Source organism: Helianthus annuus, chromosome 10, assembly GCF_002127325.2.
Source record: "Helianthus annuus cultivar XRQ/B chromosome 10, HanXRQr2.0-SUNRISE, whole genome shotgun sequence".
NCBI lineage: Eukaryota > Viridiplantae > Streptophyta > Magnoliopsida > Asterales > Asteraceae > Helianthus > Helianthus annuus.
This window is the reverse complement of record NC_035442.2, coordinates 20,462,267-20,479,936: the sequence shown is the minus strand read 5'-3', so window position 1 is coordinate 20,479,936 and position 17,670 is coordinate 20,462,267. Positions and strand designations below refer to the sequence as shown.

Here is a 17,670-nt window from a genome sequence, read left to right as displayed (position 1 = left end):
TTTTGTTATTGCTATTGCTATTGCTATTGTTATTATTATTAGAACGTTCTTTATTTTAAGCAACTAACCCTATATACAGGGGCGGACCTAGGTTATAGCCTAGGTGGGCGGGCGCACCCCTTGAAAAGAAAATTTTAGTGTATTTTATAGGCAAAAATCCCTACCGCACCCCTTAAAATGTAGGTTAAAACCCATGTTCGCACCTCCAGTAAATAATTTCTGGGTCCGCCACTGACTGTATATAACCAAACCAACCCACATGCACATGCTAATTGTATAATAGTTACTAATATAACATTCATCGCTCTGAGCTTTGAAAAATACTAAGACTAGCATGTTATTGTCATGTTGTATATCATCTAGCTGTCAATAATATTCATCAATAAAACAAACTATGTTGTTGCTTCACCTTCATATATATAAAGTCTACTACTTCAGTAACACACACCTAGCTTGCATTTGCATATCTTTCTTCACTAAATCCATAGGGCGAAAACCGAGATCATGGCTCAAGACAAGATACAAACTCCACTTGTGGCTCAAACGATCGATGAAAAACACGAAAGCAACAAATCGAGCAACTTCATGGTTTATCTTACCACATTTGTTGCTGTTTGTGGTTCTTTCGCCTTTGGATCATGTGTAAGTACTATAAAATGACTAATATGTACTAGAGACCGTGCTTAGAGCTAATCATTATTGGTGTTATGTTTACTAGGCGGGTTACTCGTCCCCTACTCAATCGTCCATCACACAAGATCTAAATCTGTCACTAGCCGAGGTTAGCGCGAATTTTAGCCCAAAACGATCATGATCATAATGTTAATAGAGTTTATATTTACATCAGCCTTTCTGCAGTATTCGTTATTTGGCTCAATCTTGACATTTGGTGCTATGATCGGTGCTATAACAAGTGGACCGATTGCTGATTTCGTTGGTCGAAAAGGGGTAAGTAGGTTTGATCTTTTGCTAGTTTCGACTCATTGATAGGTTGATTTGTAAAAAAAAAAAAAATCATGATATTTGGCTAAATGAGTCCTTAAAGTAGTCAAAGAGGTCCATGGTCATCTAATTAAAATGTAATTAAATGCTAGAAATGAGTATTTTATTTTTTTTATTAAAATTGATTGTTAATGATGTAAGACATTTCTTTTAATCTTACTTATATATTTAAGATAGATAAAAAGAATATGAGAACCAATAATTAAATCTTATCAACTATACAAGTGTAACAATCTTTTACAAAATGAGCATGTTGCATTTCATTTAGAACATGTGTAGTGGGATGGGGAAGACCCTTGGGCGTGTTGCGCCATGTGGCGGTCCAATCAGCATGTGGGCATTGTGGGGCATTATGTTAAAAGGGGTGTAGTGAGGCTTGAATTATATTCTAATTGAATTAAATAAAAATAAAAATAAAAACCATAAAAAATGCTATTGGCCAAAGATATAGTTCAAGGCGTTAAGAAAAAGCACACTTCACCCATTTTTTTTCAAAAAAAAAAAAAACGCCCCAGGGGGCGGTTACCGGGCGTTTTTCTTGGGAAAAAAACGCCAAAAAACCCCCCACTACAGGTGGTCTTAGTATGAGTCTATCAAATTTACTTTGAGGTGATGAAATAACTTGATCTATCATGTATGTATGTGTTAACATATATGAAACATGGAGCTAGTAACTTTGAATATGCATTAACAGGCGTTAAGGATATCAAGTGCTTTTTGTTCTGCCGGATGGCTAGCGATTTACTTTGCAGAGGTACGTATGTTTATCAAGTCGTGTTCTTAACTAGTTTATGTTCTTGTCGGATTAAACGAAAGAGATTTTTATGCTTATGATAGGGGCTTGTGGTGTTAGATATGGGAAGGTTAGCAACAGGATACGGGATGGGAGTGTTTTCGTATGTAGTACCTGTGTTCATAGCGGAAATTGCTCCAAAAAACCTACGAGGCATGTTGACAGCAGCGAATCAGGTAACACGCCATATATAGCACATGTCAAAGTTCAGATATATATATAACATATAACATATGCAAATTGTGATAATGTATCAACATGACAATATGTGTATGCAGCTTATGATTTGTGCAGCTGTGTCGCTTTCTTTCGTGATCGGGACGATGATACAATGGAGGATCTTGGCATTGATAGGTAACTATAATAGTTAAAATACAATGACAAAATGGTTTGAGTTTAGAACACCTTTCAAAATGGGTCGGGTCGGGTTGGGTTGAGGACTGCTATGTGTGATTTTTTTTTAAATTTATAAATATTATTAATGTATTATGATTGATTATAACCTATTGTGTTTTTAGCTATAATAGTAGAAATTAAAATGACATTCTCTTTAAAATTATATTCTAGCTACTTTTTTTTTTAAAATTATATTCTAGCTACTTTTTTTAATTACAAATATTAATATTAATGTATTATGTTTGATTTTAAGAGAAGATGGTCTATATAATCTTCAATTCACACATAGTATGATTTTAACCTATTTCATCTTTAGCAATTATTTTAGATTTTAATCATTATTTAATCAGTTATCTATGCGAATAGTGATGAATATAAGTCATATATGATTTCAGGGATGGTTCCATGCGTTGTTTTGGTGGTCGGATTGTTTTTCGTACCTGAGTCGCCAAGATGGTTGGTAAGATACACTTCTTTACGGTGTTAGATTAAGAAAAAAAGGTTCACGACAGCTAAAAATTGAAAAAAAAACATAAGAGTCAGTCGAGGGTCACATGTCAGCATTAGCATTGACGCAGGTTAGAAGGGGCCCGGGGGGACCCCCGAATTTTTCGCTCAGTGGTGTAATATATGTGATTTTCGTATAGAAAATTTTCGCTCCCCCCCCCCCCCCAATCGGGTCAGAAATCACAAGCTTCACCACTGAGCATTAGTAGTTTTGTCAATACGGGTTGACATGTCATGTTGCATTGCATTGTAATGAGTTGATTAAAACACTTTTTATCCATTTTCTTTACAAATAAGAAACGTAATATATACGAGTTAACCACAAGTAACTGAGTCAAAATTGTCGTCTACAACAAACGTGTAGGCTAAGACAGGAAACCAAAAACAGTTTTGGGTTGCGCTTAGGAAACTTCGAGGGAAAAATGCTGATATATCTGATGAGGCCGATGAAATCCAGGTTCGTGTTCATGTTAACCTGTTTCACAAATAACTGTCAATCTTAACCGACCCTTTGCGCCCATTATCTCATTTTACCTCATTGGATTGAACCCACAACCTTAATATATCCTCATATTACGTAATTGTTTGTAGGATTACATAGAAACTCTAGAAAAGCTACCCAAAACCAAACTATGGGATCTTTTCCAAAGAAGATACTCAAGATCTGTCATTGTAAGTACATCTTGTTACCAATTACAGTAGTATTATTAGGAAGACTTCAAATAATGACATTTTCTTTTTTTCTTTTTTTTTTGGTTTGTGATGTGAAGATAGGCGTCGGGTTAATGGTTTGTCAACAATTTGGAGGAATCAACGGTATCTGTTTCTACACGAGTAGCATTTTCGAGTCTGCAGGTATATATAACCATCAACACATTCAACTCGTATAACAATACGAAGTCATAATATGACACTTAGGCCATGTCAAGCTCTTTGGACTCGGAAGCAAATAATAAACTTAGGGTCTTTTCGTCATTTTTTTTTTGTTTTTGATCCTATGATTCCTCTATCATCTATGCGCATGCATTAATAAACCACATACCCCGTGGCTAAGAGTCCCAACGTACCTATACATAACTTTTTTTAGAATTTTTAGGACCTGGGGTCCAAAGCCCTTGCTTTATTTCACTTCCCTTGAGCCTGCTAGTTAGGAAAATCATATATTGTTCCGTACACAATAGATATACTGACCACAAATAGTACCAACGTGTTTCGGGAGTTGCGAACAAGAGAAAACTTACGAGTTAAGCGTGATTGGGAGAGATGAATTTTGGCTAACCTTTTTCGGAAGTTTTCACCTGTGTAACCATAAATAAATTTGTGAGCTCTCTATGGGCGAAACACGCTATATTGATAGGTATGAGGGGTCAGATGTTAGAGATAACTTACCGCACTTTGTGATTTTCAGGATTTCCTGGTGATCTTGGAACGATAATCTACGCGTTATTACAAATAGTGGTTACCGCGTTAAACGCACTTTTTCTAGACAAAGCCGGTAGAAAGCCGCTTTTACTGGTAACAAGAGCACATCCAACACACAACACTAAACAACATAAATACATTTTGTTTCGTATACTAAACACCGACGCTTTTTAACTACATTTTTCAAGGTTTCGGCGACTGGATTGGTTTTGGGATGTTTGACGACAGCACTCTCGTTCTACTTGAAGGTAATCGTCCATTTGTTAATATCATTTATACTTCATTATTAATCTTTCTAATACATGTTAATTATATTGTATAATGTCATCTCATGTTATTATCAGACTTATGAAATTGGACTCTCAACAGTACCAGCACTTGCAGTTACAGGCATTTTGGTAATTATAAACATCATTCAAATATCCAAACTATTTACTTTTTTACCATATTGTCACATAGTTACAAGAGCAATTTTGGAACTTCCCAAAATTCCAGAGTCTTGTGATTATTATAGGCGGGACGTGACAATATGCTCTTAACAACGCTTTAAAAATATCATTTACTAACTAAAGTTTTGTTGAAATGTATATATAGTTGTATATAGTCTCGTTTTCGGCTGGAATGGGAGCGATTCCATGGGTTATAATGTCCGAGGTAATCTAACATCGATATCATTTTGTTTTGTTTTATTTTATCTAAAGTAGTAGAGATTTTACTACCGCGCAAAGAATGTCTTTAACTTTGGCTCGTATGATCATTTTGTATTTAGGTATTCCCGATCAACATAAAAGGAGCGGCTGGGAGCCTCGCGACTTTGGTGAACTGGTTTGGTGCATGGGCAATCTCGTTCACTTTCAATTTTCTCTTGAGTTGGAGCTCATATGGTAAGATAACATGACATACATATCTCATATTCGGTGAGCAGTGGCGGGCCCATATTTTTGTTACTGGTATCAGTGACTCAGTGTATCACTCTACGAAATGTGCGGTGAATCGGTGTCACTCAAGGGTCGGATACACATATTACACATAAAAAACGAGTATTGGATACTATATAACATACATCCGATCCATTTAAGCTAAAAAGAATATTATATTAATAATCAACAGTCGAACCTCATGTCAAGTTGTCAACCAGATGTGACAATAACTTTTTTTGTGACAGTTTACGGTAAATTTAGTCACGTTTTCATGTTTCAATTGAACACTTTCCGTATGTTCACATACAACATAATTTTTCTGTCAGAAATGATTAGTTTTCTTGTTTGCTTGCTTATAGGGACATTCATCATTTACGCTGCAATAAACGCGGGTGCAATTGTGTTTGTGATAAAGATGGTACCTGAAACAAAAGGAAGAACACTAGAACAGATACAAGCTGCCATTAATGGCTAGAAACGATGCTAGATATAATAAAAAGTTTTTTACGTCTTGTTTCAATTTCATTTTTTAAGTGGTTAGTTGTTGAATAATGTTGTGGTTTTCATTTTGGTTTAGTTTTCCCGTAGTGCTTTTGAGAAAAGATTCAAATAGAAAATCCGTAAATTTAATTCAAATATCTTTAATGTGCAATATACAATTTTTTTACCAGCATCACGTGACACCATTAGGCTTATGGTACGGGGCGGCCTTGGGGTGGGCGGGAAGGACCACCGATCAGGCCTAATTTTTCGAATGGCACGTCATTTAAAAAAAACCGATATGTATATGTAATTTTCTTTTAATAGGGTATACTCATACAAACATCAACATACAGTGGCGAAGCTTGAAAATTTCCACCGGGGGATCGGAAGTCACCGAACCTAAAAATTCTATATAACTAATTTTTTTTTATAAAACGGTGGGGTCAAAAACGTATATACCTAAAAAATTCTATACGAAACGTACATACATAACACTACTGAGCGAAAAGTTCGGGGGTCGGGCGCCCCTCCCGGCCCCTTGAAAGCTGCGCCACTGTCAACGTAGGCCCACTTACAAAACTATTCTTGTGATTTAGATTAGTTATTAGCCCACTGACATTAGATTTAGACCTTTAGTGAGCCAATACCTAATTTCATTAATGCCTAAGGATACATTTTTTCGAGCTCGAACAGGGTACACGAATTCTCTGGGACAGCCCTGCTATGGTATCACGTGACACCATCACAGTCTATGTATATGACAACATAGGGAAATCCGACATCGACTGTAGAAATAAGAGATGTTGGGTTTATAAGAAATGTCAAGCTTCAAATACCACGTTTTTTTCACACATTGGTTATGAATGAGATAAAAGCTCTATAGTTCCGACAAATTGGATAATGTTAATGGATAGGAGGGTTGGATGTTACACTAATGGTATATTTACTGTTTGTCAAACCGATCAACCAAAAACTCTACTTAAGCCTTTTAAAATACCACTTATTAGGTTTGCATACAAATATAAACTAGTCAAAATTATTGCACTAAACAAGAGGTGCACAAACTGGTTAATTTCAATAAATGGTTCGGTTAATCGGTTAATTTGACTTTTTGACTTTAACCAGTTATTTTTTAACTGATACGATTAATTACTTTAAACGGTTCAATTAATAACCGGTTATTTTCAGTTAATTAACCGGTTTTTTATTTTGCCGTTTGTTTTTTTAATTTTTCTAATAACCGGACTACCAGTTAATTATCGGTTTCTATACTAAATATTTAGAATCAGTTATTAACCGGTGGTTAAAATTAACCACTAACTAGTTAATGTTACACTGGTTCCACTTCCAGTCCAGTTAATTAACCCTGGTTTTTTTTCCCACCTCTAAGAAGGGCTGAAGGGGCACGCAATAACATAAAAAGGCCCAACAAAGTATCCAAGCGTCGGTAGGCAGATTATGTGGCCCAGAAAGGCATCTTCAACCCAATAAAGTCATCAAATGGGCCTTTTGGTTACTTGTAGCAATAAACCAATAATAATGAAAATACAAGAAAATAAAAAAGGAAATCCCCTTTGACGACTAAATATTATAATAAAACAGACTTGTAAATCTGTGTTTCAAATTAGAGTAACATGTCATTTTCGTCCCTGATTTCAGTTTTACGATTTCCGTCCAAAAGTTTGTTTGTTCTCATCTTGAAATCTTGGCATTTTCATCTAGCATGTTAACCTCATCCATTTTTCTCCGTTAATTCAGGAGTATTTTCATCTTTTTTAAACTTAAAGGGCAATTTAGTCTTTTTACTTTATGTACAAGCATTTAGCATAATGTACAAGTATTCAAAACTCTTTAAATTAAAAAAAAGTTTGAAATACAAATATCCTGACTTAACGGAGAAAAATAGATGAAGTTAACGAGGTGAACGAAAATGACAATATTTCAAACCTTTTGAATTTAGATGCCAAAAAACAAACATTTGAATGAGAGACGCAAAACTGGTCAAATCTTAGGGACAAAAATGGCATTTTACACTTTACATTATTTTAAGCTCAGTTTAAAAATATTTGATAAATTTAAAAAAAAGGGTCAACAGGTGACATTAAAATTAGAAAAGTTATAAATTTGTTAATATAATCTTTGCCTGTAAATATGTGTTTTAATTTATTTTAAGCTCTGTTTAAGAATTTTACACTAATTCACATCTAACCCCGAAATTATATGAAAGAAGTTTTTATTTTATTAAAAGTGGTTGTAGGTTGTTGTAAAATGTTATGAGTAGAGGAGAGAGAAATGTTACTGTTAATCTGTAAATTTGAGAGGACAGTGTTCATCTTTTATAATTTATTAATATATTTTGAAAGCAGTTAGTGAGTGAAAAAGAGAAAAGAAAATGTAATGATAAAGGTATTATTTAATTAAAAATGAGAAAAAAAGATAGTAATTTTAAATGTAATATTTGGTAAAAAAATAAGGTGTTGGATGTAAATGCTCTTACATGGATGGTAGGGTCATCTTAGACAAGAATTTACTTCTATAAGTAAATAAACAGATATAATTAATTTTTTGTATCCCCTTCATATATCACAGATCATCATAAATGTCTTCGCATTTATAAACTTACTTTCTTTGTAGAATTACAAAAATTACAAGATCTAAAAAAAAGGATTTTTTAAAACTGCTATACATTTTTTTCAAGATTAATGCAAATATTTTTTTAACTAAAGTAAACGGGTTTATAACTCTAGGTTCTAACTTCAATTTGTAGTATGATAAAACCTTATGTTTAGTTTTGTAATTACATTTAAATAAAAGAGTTAACTGCTATTTCCGTCCCTGTGGTTTGGTCACTTTGGCCATTTCAGTCCATTTTTCAAAAATGCGCCATTTTCCTCCCCGACGTTCTGGAAAGGTGCCGTTTCAGTCCCAAAATCATAACCCAGTTAAGTCAGTTAGTAAATAAGGACTGATTGTGTAAATTTGTAACATAAAGGACTGATTGTGTAAATTTGTAACACCACCACCACTAGCCCTGCCACCATCACCACTCCGCTGCCACCACCACCACCACCGCCACCACCGCCACCATAGCCACCACCGCCACCACAGCCACTGCCACCACCACCACCACCGCCACCACAGCCACGGTCACCGGAACCTGCAACTTCACCGGAACCTGCAACTTCATCCGAATTCAGGCAAATCGACCACTTCCATCGTCTGCATCCTCCATTGATGTTGGTTCCACAAAACGAGATGTTTCATTGATGTTGGTTCCACAAACTTAATTATTGTTTACAAGGGATGCTTACAATCGATCGATAGGAGTATTGTCTTCGCCATCATCAGCAGTTCGGTATAAAGAACTCAAATTTCCAAGTTAGATATTCAGGCAATTGTCATTGGGCTCGTGGCATTTGCAATTAATTTGAACTACAAGCCATAGTTCATCGTTGTATAATGTCCTGTAGTCTTGCTTATCGATCAACCTTAGCTGAGGTTCTTACCAAAACATAATGTTGTCACCAACAAGAAAGAAAACAAATTATTTGTGTGAGGATCCAATCCAAAGAAAACAGCCACACCGCCACCACAGCCACTGCCACCACTGCCACCATCATCATCGATCATCATCGACCTTCATCATCATCATCGCGATCTTCATCATCATCAGATTTTCGATACGTTTCGGACTGATTTAGATCTGTTTCAAATCAAAGTTTGTTCATTTTGATCAGGTTCGGTGAAAAACGAAAACGAATTTCGGATTGATTTCGGACTAAATCGAATGATTTTTTGGTTGAATTTCAGTCCGCAGAATCTGCAGAGGTGTTCGGTCATTGCTGATTATTAGCCGTATAAACAAATCTGCTGTCATTGAACAATCTGCTGAACAGGAAACATATCTGCTGTCGTTATATAATTCGTTCAGAACAGATTTGCAGAATTACTAGCCGTATAAATCTATTTGTTCTGCTGATCTGCATCCGAAAAACCCATTCGCTGCTGAATTACATCCGCAGAATCATTAAAATCGCGATGATGATGATGGCAGTGGCTGTGGTGGCGGTGGTGGTGACCGTGGTGGTGGTGGTGGCAGTGGCTGTGGTGGCTGTGGTGGCGGTGGTGGCGGTGATGGCAGCGGAGTGGTGGTGGTGGCAGGGCTAGTGGTGGTGGTGTTACAAATTTACACAATCAGTCCTTTATGTTACAAATTTACACAATCAGTCCTTATTTACTAACTGACTTAACTGGGTTATGATTTTTGGACTGAAATGGCACCTTTCCAGAACGTCGGGTAGGAAAATGGCGCATTTTTGAAAAATGGACTGAAATGGCCAAAGTGACCAAACCACAGGGACGGAAATGGCAGTTAACTCTAAATAAAAATTTAATTGAAAATCTAGTTGTATAAAAAAATAAAAGCTTTATTAAAAATGGAGTTGTATAAAAAAAATAAAAGTTTGTTTTGATCTCGTAGTATTAAATAACACTTTATACTTGATATAAGTCAGTTTTCAATTAAATTTGATTTGTACTATATGCTGCAATTTTTTTAATAAAAAATTGACAAAAAAAGGTGTTAATGTTTTATAAACCCACCTTATTTAAATTAGAGCGAACTTGTTTTGAATTCCTGAAGTTTGATATTTTAATCATTTTACTCCAATAGTCTGAAAATAGACATTTTGCTTCTTATGGTTATTACTTTTTTATGAATAGCTCTCTGCACTAATTTCATCAAATGTGACTTTTAACTAGAAAGAGATTTTCCTTTTTTTACCAACTAGGATTGTGACCCGCCGTAATGCGGCGGGAATTCTTTAGTTATAATTAAGTCGATCTATGACTCGCACGTTATGTTAAACCTGTCAAACGGGAAAAAATAGACGATGTAAAAACGTTCACTCAAACACGCACGTTGCATCGTGTTAACTTGCAAAATTTAGAACGAAACGTAAAAACGTTAAACCAAAGACACACGTTGCGATGTGTTAAGTCACAAAATTTAGAACCAAGTATAAAGCGAAAAATTTACAGAAAATGAAAACTATAAATGACCAAAGTTGAAACTAAAAAAAGTTGTGAGAATAGATTGCAAAAGATAAAAAGTTTTGGGGTAAAAGTAAAAAAAAAAAAAAACAAATAGTTATGGGCTAAAAGTAATTTATGAAATACTTTTAGGTGAAATGTTAAAATAATCAATTTTTTTTTGAAAACCCCCAAAGCCAAGGTTACAACAACCATATGCATAACAATTTTTTCTTTGAAAACCCCCCAAAGCACGCCCCGCGTTGCGTCGGGGTATATAACGATGTCAAATAGTATTAATGCCACACAACCGTCATCGACCACTAACACTGAGTCGACCTAGAATCTGCGTGTTGCGACCAACCAGTCAAACATGAAAAAATAGAGGTAAAAACGTTGAACCACACATGCACGTTGCGCCGTGTTAACGTGCAAAATTTGAAACAAAACAAAAAAAAAATTGAACCACAGTCGTACGTTGCGTCGTATTAACTCAAAAAATTTAGAACTATACGTAAAACGAAAATTTGCGAAAGATGAAAAGTATAAGTTGTCACACCCCCAAAATACCACCTAGGGAATGTCCCTATTAAGCGTGTGACGTACCGACAATGAGCCACTAATTACATAGAACACATACAAGTTTCAAAATAAAATCCTCAAGTATTAATGAATAACCCCAATCACGAGTTTAAATGTAACCCAACATGTTTAGCGGAAGCAAGTAGTAAACCAAAGTTAAATTACTCAAAAACCAATGTATAATAGTAATAATAATTCACTTAAATCCCTCCAGTCGACCCATGACCACTCCTGCTCCTCAAGACAGCAAGTTTCCAAATCCATGATACCTAACGACCTGCGAGCATGCAACAAGTGTATCAGACAAAGCTGGCGAGTTCACAGTTTATGAAAACGTTTGTTACCAAGTGTTTATTCCAGTTCATTAACAAATGCAAAAGTAATATTGATAATATCTCGATACTGAACAAGACGGCTCCTGATGTATGTTTTGCCCGTTCCCCAGTGCTCCTATCAAAACACTGGGCCCGACTGGGTCATTAGTTCATAACCGTCCTCCACGGTACGGTGTGAGGGTGCCAAACCTAAGTAGCGCTACCAACTAATACCCTATTACCTCCCCGGTAACAAAAGATGGGACTTAAGAGTGATAGAATGAGAATATTATCCAATATATCAGTTTTACCCAAAAGACTTATCCCTCCCCGGGATACCCACTGTCTGTCCCAACCACCGGGACGCATGCTCAAAAGTAGTGAACTCACCTTTGGTTTGCTCGGTAAGGTTGTAGTATGTGCTCACAGTTGCTCAATTCAGTCCTAATATAATTACCGATAGCGATCAGATTCATGCACCAAAATCCACTTATTATAACAAGTTGTAACACAGATTGATCACTCATGACATGTATGGCGTAATAGTTCATGTAAGTTCACATAACCAATTCAATCACATGTAGTTCGCATGATGCTCGATAATTATTCGAAACACAAGTAATCACGTATCGCAACACATAACCAACTATTCCAGCCCCACCGTAAGATAATTTATACGGTCTATTAGGACTTCCTCCACCGAAGTTATTTCATCGAGAGCTTCCCGTAGTGCCATGACGTAGTGTACAAGGGTAGCTTCAATGGAAGGCCTTCTCCCTCTTCGACTATTTCTTGAATGTACAGAAGATGTTCCACTGTTTTCACTTGACATTCTACGAAAACAAACCAGAAATAGCTTATTTTAATGAAACAGTACTTTGGACACGGCCCCGTGCTCAATGAGCACGGCCCCGTGTTCACCTTTCTGCAGAATTTTGGATCAAGGAACCTTGAAGTTTTAAGTTATTTTTCCAATTTGTGAAGCCTTTTTGAGCAATAATAACTTAAAACAATGTTATGCAACTCATTTTTAACAAGATTCCTTGAACAAAACTTCAACAATCCTTACAATAAAGCTTGAAATCTCAAGCTTTAATGGAGGTTTTGGAGAAAGATGAAGAAGAAGGAAATAGATAAAAGAGGAGAGGACAAGATGGTTGTTGGAACCTTCTTTTAGAACACACCTAGGATGGTAGGAGAGAAGATCCCTTCAAATCTCTGTCCCGGGATGGTCCAAATGTGCAGGATTCTTGGCTGCATTTATAGAAAACAACCGCATGCTGGACACGGCCCCGTGTCCGCTGGACACGGCCCCGTGTGCAGGCAAGATCCTGGCACATTTTGTCCGTATTCTGGCGTAAAGTCAGAAGGGAATCTTTTGGTGGACACGGGGGCGTGTTGGCTGGGCACGGCCCCGTGTCGAAAGGCTGATTATGAAGATTGTCTATTTTCAAGGAACTTATCCGGATCGGGCGGTTCCTTACTGGATGGGACAACCCCAAAGTGCCTAAGATACCTTAATTGCTCTAGATTAAGACGAGAACGCAAGAGGTTGTCGGTGAGGGTGATTCCTATGCTAAATGTAGGTGGACAAGTCCAACCCTTTTCCGGGCTCTCGTTAAAGAAGGTGTATGCCGAATCGCTCAGGTCTATGTATGCATCGAACGAAGTCGATGGGGAGTCCTTCACGGCACAATCGGCACAGGGACGACTATCGTCCAAGTCCTCGCTAAAGTGGAAGGTATTGTTGGGAGCAACGACGTTGTTTTTATTTGAATGCGAACCCAACGATTCTTCTTGGTCATCGTCTTGAGATGAATTAAGGAAATCCATGTTAAGTTCTTTTAACCAATTAAGAACTAGTTCTTCTAGTTGAAATAGTTCGTCGAGGAGCATTTCTCCTAGAATATCTGGTTGAGCGCATTCGAGGGAGAGATAAGGATTATTTTTACTTTCGCCCCTCTTAAGGCTACAGGAAAACGATGGGTCTATACAGTGGGGCTTATAGTTTAGAAAATAGCATTCTAATTCTCCATGACCACCACCACATAATTGACACCACGTACCATAAGAGTGCCAAAAGTAAAAAATATCATTATCACTCATGTTTGTGTCAGAAATTACCAACCGTCGGGATCTTACGGTTCTGTTTTCAGTAACTGAATCTTGGGCACGGGGGCGTGTTAAGTGGGCACGGCCCCGTGTTCAGCTTACTGTCTGACTTAAAACAGGATTGCCAGTTCCAATGATTGGGCACGTGGCGTGTTCAGCGGGCACGGCCCGTGCTGAGTTCTGCAGAAGCTGAAAAACTAAGAAAATCCTAAAAAAATAAAAATAAAATAGAAAAAATGATTAGGCCGCTGATTCCTAACTTTCTTAAAATCCTTGTGTCCCCGGCAACGGCGCCAAAAACTTGATGTGCGTTAGGTGTAATATAATTTAGGTGTATATTTTAAGCCCTTTTTACACTTTTTAGCCAAGTTTTAAATTTATAAACACGATACTCACTAACACTAAACACACATATGGGCAAGTGCACCCATCGTGGACGTAGTATAGTGTTGGTAAGATACCGAGGTCGTCCAAGGACACAAGAGCTTTTAGTACCGGTTTATCCTCAACGTCTAATCAAATCAAAATGTTAGAAAAAGATTTTTAAACTAGAAAAATAAAACTAACTAAAATGCTGAAAAAGAAAATAAAAATAAAAACAGATAGACAAGATGAATCACTTGGATCCGACTCGTGTGTAGTATAACCTTTGATTATTTTCGCACTTTTGCACTTGTTTAAGAGATTATCTTAGTTATTGTAGTAAGCTCCTCTTTTGAAGGTGACGTTACCCTCAACCCAGTAGTTTGAGTCAGCAAGGATACAATCCTAAAGGGCCGGATTATTGAAAGATAATTAATTAAGTTATTAATGCATAATGTGGTAGGCCCCTCTTTTGAAGGCGACGTTACCCTCGGCTAAGTAGTCTGAGTCAGCAAGGATACAATCCTAAGTAGCCGGGTTAAAGTTTTAATAGTAGTTTAACTTATGAGGGGATCAAAGAGTTTGGACCCCCGCCATCCAATACCGTTGGGTATTGAAGGAGGTCCTACTAAATTTGACCTAGGTCCTTTGCAGGATCTATACACTGAACAATGGCAAGACTCTTACCAAACCGTTCCCTTAACCCCCAACCAGGTAGCCAACATACCTCCATATAGACTGTGGAGATATGAATTGTGAAAATCTTTTATTTTATATAGACAGTAAAATAATGCCAAGACACCACGGACAAACGATAAGGAAGAATCACCTTCAACATAAGAAACTAGTAATTAAAGTCATTAATACAAAACCAATTAAGAAGTGCAAAAGATTAAAAATAAAAAGTATGACACTAAACACTTGTCTTCACCAAGTGATGTAAGAGACTTAGGCAAACATGGTCTTTGGTTGTCAAGAACTCTTACGATCAATCTTGGATCCCGCGACGACTCATACACTCTATGATGGACAATGGATGATGGTGGTGGATGATGGTGTTGTGATGGTGGTGGGTGGTGGGTAAAGTGTGAGAGAGGTGGTGTGCCAAGGGATGAGTTGCAAGAGCTCCAAGCACTCCTATTTATAGGCTGAACAGAAGCCTGGACACTGCCCCGTGTCCATCCGAGTCTCTCTCTTCATTAATTGCAATTCGCAATTTCATTAAATGCGTCTGCAACAGTTGACCACGCCCCCGTGTCCGCTGAGCACGGCCCCGTGGTGGGCAGTAGAAGCTTCTATCACTTTGTCTTTTCTGCTGACACTTGGGCACGCCCCCATGCTCACTGAGCACGGGGCGTGTTCAGCCTTCTGTCTTCTTGTTTTGCTTTGGGAAGATGCTGTCGGGAGGTCGGGCATGCTACGTTTGTTCCTTTCCTTGTATTTATGTTAGATTTAGCTGTCTTTTTGCTTCTTTTATTCATTTGAGCTCATTTAATCCTGAAAATACAAAAGGAAGACAAAAGCACACTTTTTCCAACATTAGTACTAAAAAAGGGTTAGTTTTATGCCACAATTGATGTAATTTATATGTTGCATTTTGTGCACATCACATATATATATATGCATCGGCATTAATAAGTTGCCACATATCAAGCTATTAACAATCACATGCAAACTTGAAACATAATTGCCGACAACATGCATTGATCATTATCAATTGGGCTGCACTTTCAATACATGTCACATGTACTAATATTATAAGATATTGAGCCCACAAAACCAAGCAAACATCAGTATAATGATATTACTAACCGAATTTTCGATCCACAAAGAGGATCCTCGGGGGGGGGGGACACTTCCACTGCCGTCGAATCAACCAAGAAGGAATAGGGTTTTTGTGTACTTATGATGTTATGTTACGTACATAACATTGGAGTATGCGGGCTTCAAGAGGTGCGGGCCGAGTATAGATTCTGAGTAGTGTGGCCTCCGGCCCAAACCAATATGAAGATTAAACATATTCTTGGCCTAAGTGTGAAACTAGACTCCCATTCGGTCCAAGTGAAATAATTAAGCACATGTAACGCGTTTAGCACATATAGCACGTTTAACACATATTGCACGTCTAACACATATAACACGTTTAACGACTTCACGTATAGTTAACATGCACACATAATATTTAGTGATGTACACGTGCAAACCAACGCCGAAGATTGTGGAGTTTAAGTAACGCTAACCTGAATTATTCGGGTTGTCACATAAGTGACAAAAGTTGTGAAGTTAAATTGAAAATAATGAAAAGTTTTGGATTAAAGTTAAAAAAAACAAATTATGTAGGGTTAAAATTGCAAAAGGTAAAAACCTTTCGATTAAAAGTAAAAATCAAGTAAAGTTTTGGGTTAAAGTCGAAAAACAAATTATGTAGGGTTAAAATTGCAAAAGGTAAAAACCTTTGGATTAAAGTAAAAAATCAAGTTTTTTTTTTTTTTTTTGAAAAAGTCACAAAGCACAAGATACAAGTTGTATTGCATATTTTTGTTGCTTATTTATAGAACTAGAATTACGATCCGCCGCAATGCAGCGGGTATTCTTTAGTTATAACTAAGTCGATTTAGGACCCGCACGTTATGTTGAACCTGTCAAACGGGAAAAAATAGACGATGTAAAAACGTTCACCCACACACGCACGTTGCGTCATGTTAACTCGCAAAGTTTATAATGAAACGTAAAAACGTTACACCACGCACTCACGTTGCGATGTGTTAACCCACAAAATTTAGAAGGAAGCATAAAGCGAAAAATTTGCGAAAAATAAAAACTATAAAGGACTAAAGTTGAAAGTAAAAAAAAAGTTGTGAGGATAGATAGTAAAAGATAAAAAGTTTTGGGTTAAAAGTAAAAAAACAAATAGTTTTGGGTTAAAATTAATTTAGCAAATACTTTTGGGTGAAAGGTAAAAAAATCAATTTTTTTTGAAAATATCCCGAAGCATTGGGTACAAGACATATATGCATAAAAAGGTTGCTTATTAATAGTGTTTTAAGTACAAGACATATATGCATAAAGAGGTTGTTTATTAATAGTGTTTTAATTTAATAACAGTATGATTGTGTATTATGGAGCCACACCATGTCCAGGTGGCAAGGATGGCGACAGAGGCGGACCTAGCATGTTACTAGGGGAAGCCCCCGCTACCCCTTAACGCTCCGGCGATAGTGTAAATTTTGGGAAAATTCGACGTGTTTTTTGTTTCTTTACCATTTTTTATGAAACGTTGCCCCTATAAGGTAGTGGGTGGTGAAAGAAAGAAAGAAAGTGTTATTTTATTAGGTAGTGGGTGGTGAAAAAAAGTGAAGGAAAGTGTTGTTGTGATGTGTCAGTGAGACACTTACTTTATAATACGACAGTGATGTAGAGTGAAATGATAGTGCATAGTCTAATAATGCAATTGTTAATATTTACTGGGCCATATATATAATTTATTAAAGTAATATAAACAGTCTTACCAGCGGATAGTATTAACACTTAGGCAGAAATGCCATAAGTGTTTTTGGATGAATATTACTCAATAGTTGATGCGTGCTAGTGTGTATATGTTTTAAGTATATATTTTAAGTCCTTTTTACACTTTAGCCAAGTTTTAAATTTATAAAACACGATATTTACTAACACTAAACACACATATGGGCAAGTGCACCCATCGTGGACGTAGTATAGTGTTGGTAAGATACCGAGGTCGTCC

At 36.7% G+C, this 17,670-nt stretch overlaps 1 protein-coding gene across 1 annotated transcript; it reads left to right on the top strand.

Moving 5' to 3' along the window:
* Positions 1-466: 466 nt before the first annotated feature.
* On the top strand, positions 467-5,692 carry LOC110884152 (sugar transporter ERD6-like 7). Its single transcript, XM_022131832.2, has 16 exons — positions 467-642; positions 719-781; positions 859-948; positions 1,697-1,756; positions 1,840-1,971; positions 2,074-2,149; positions 2,587-2,651; positions 3,063-3,155; positions 3,290-3,370; positions 3,469-3,553; positions 4,107-4,213; positions 4,309-4,368; positions 4,465-4,518; positions 4,715-4,774; positions 4,890-5,004; positions 5,400-5,692. The coding sequence occupies exons 1-16, from the start codon at positions 505-507 to the stop codon at positions 5,513-5,515; spliced, it is 1,395 nt and encodes a 464-aa protein (XP_021987524.1). The 5' UTR covers positions 467-504; the 3' UTR covers positions 5,516-5,692.
* Positions 5,693-17,670: the final 11,978 nt, after the last annotated feature.

Excerpts from the sequence above, each read along its gene's own strand:
- LOC110884152 (XM_022131832.2), top strand. The coding sequence starts at position 505 with ATGGCTCAAGACAAGATACAAACTCCACTTGTGGCTCAAACGATCGAT. Across the intron at positions 949-1,696 it reads ATTTCGTTGGTCGAAAAGGG|GCGTTAAGGATATCAAGTGC; the intron begins GTAAGTAGGTTT and ends ATGCATTAACAG. Across the intron at positions 4,214-4,308 it reads GTAGAAAGCCGCTTTTACTG|GTTTCGGCGACTGGATTGGT; the intron begins GTAACAAGAGCA and ends ACATTTTTCAAG.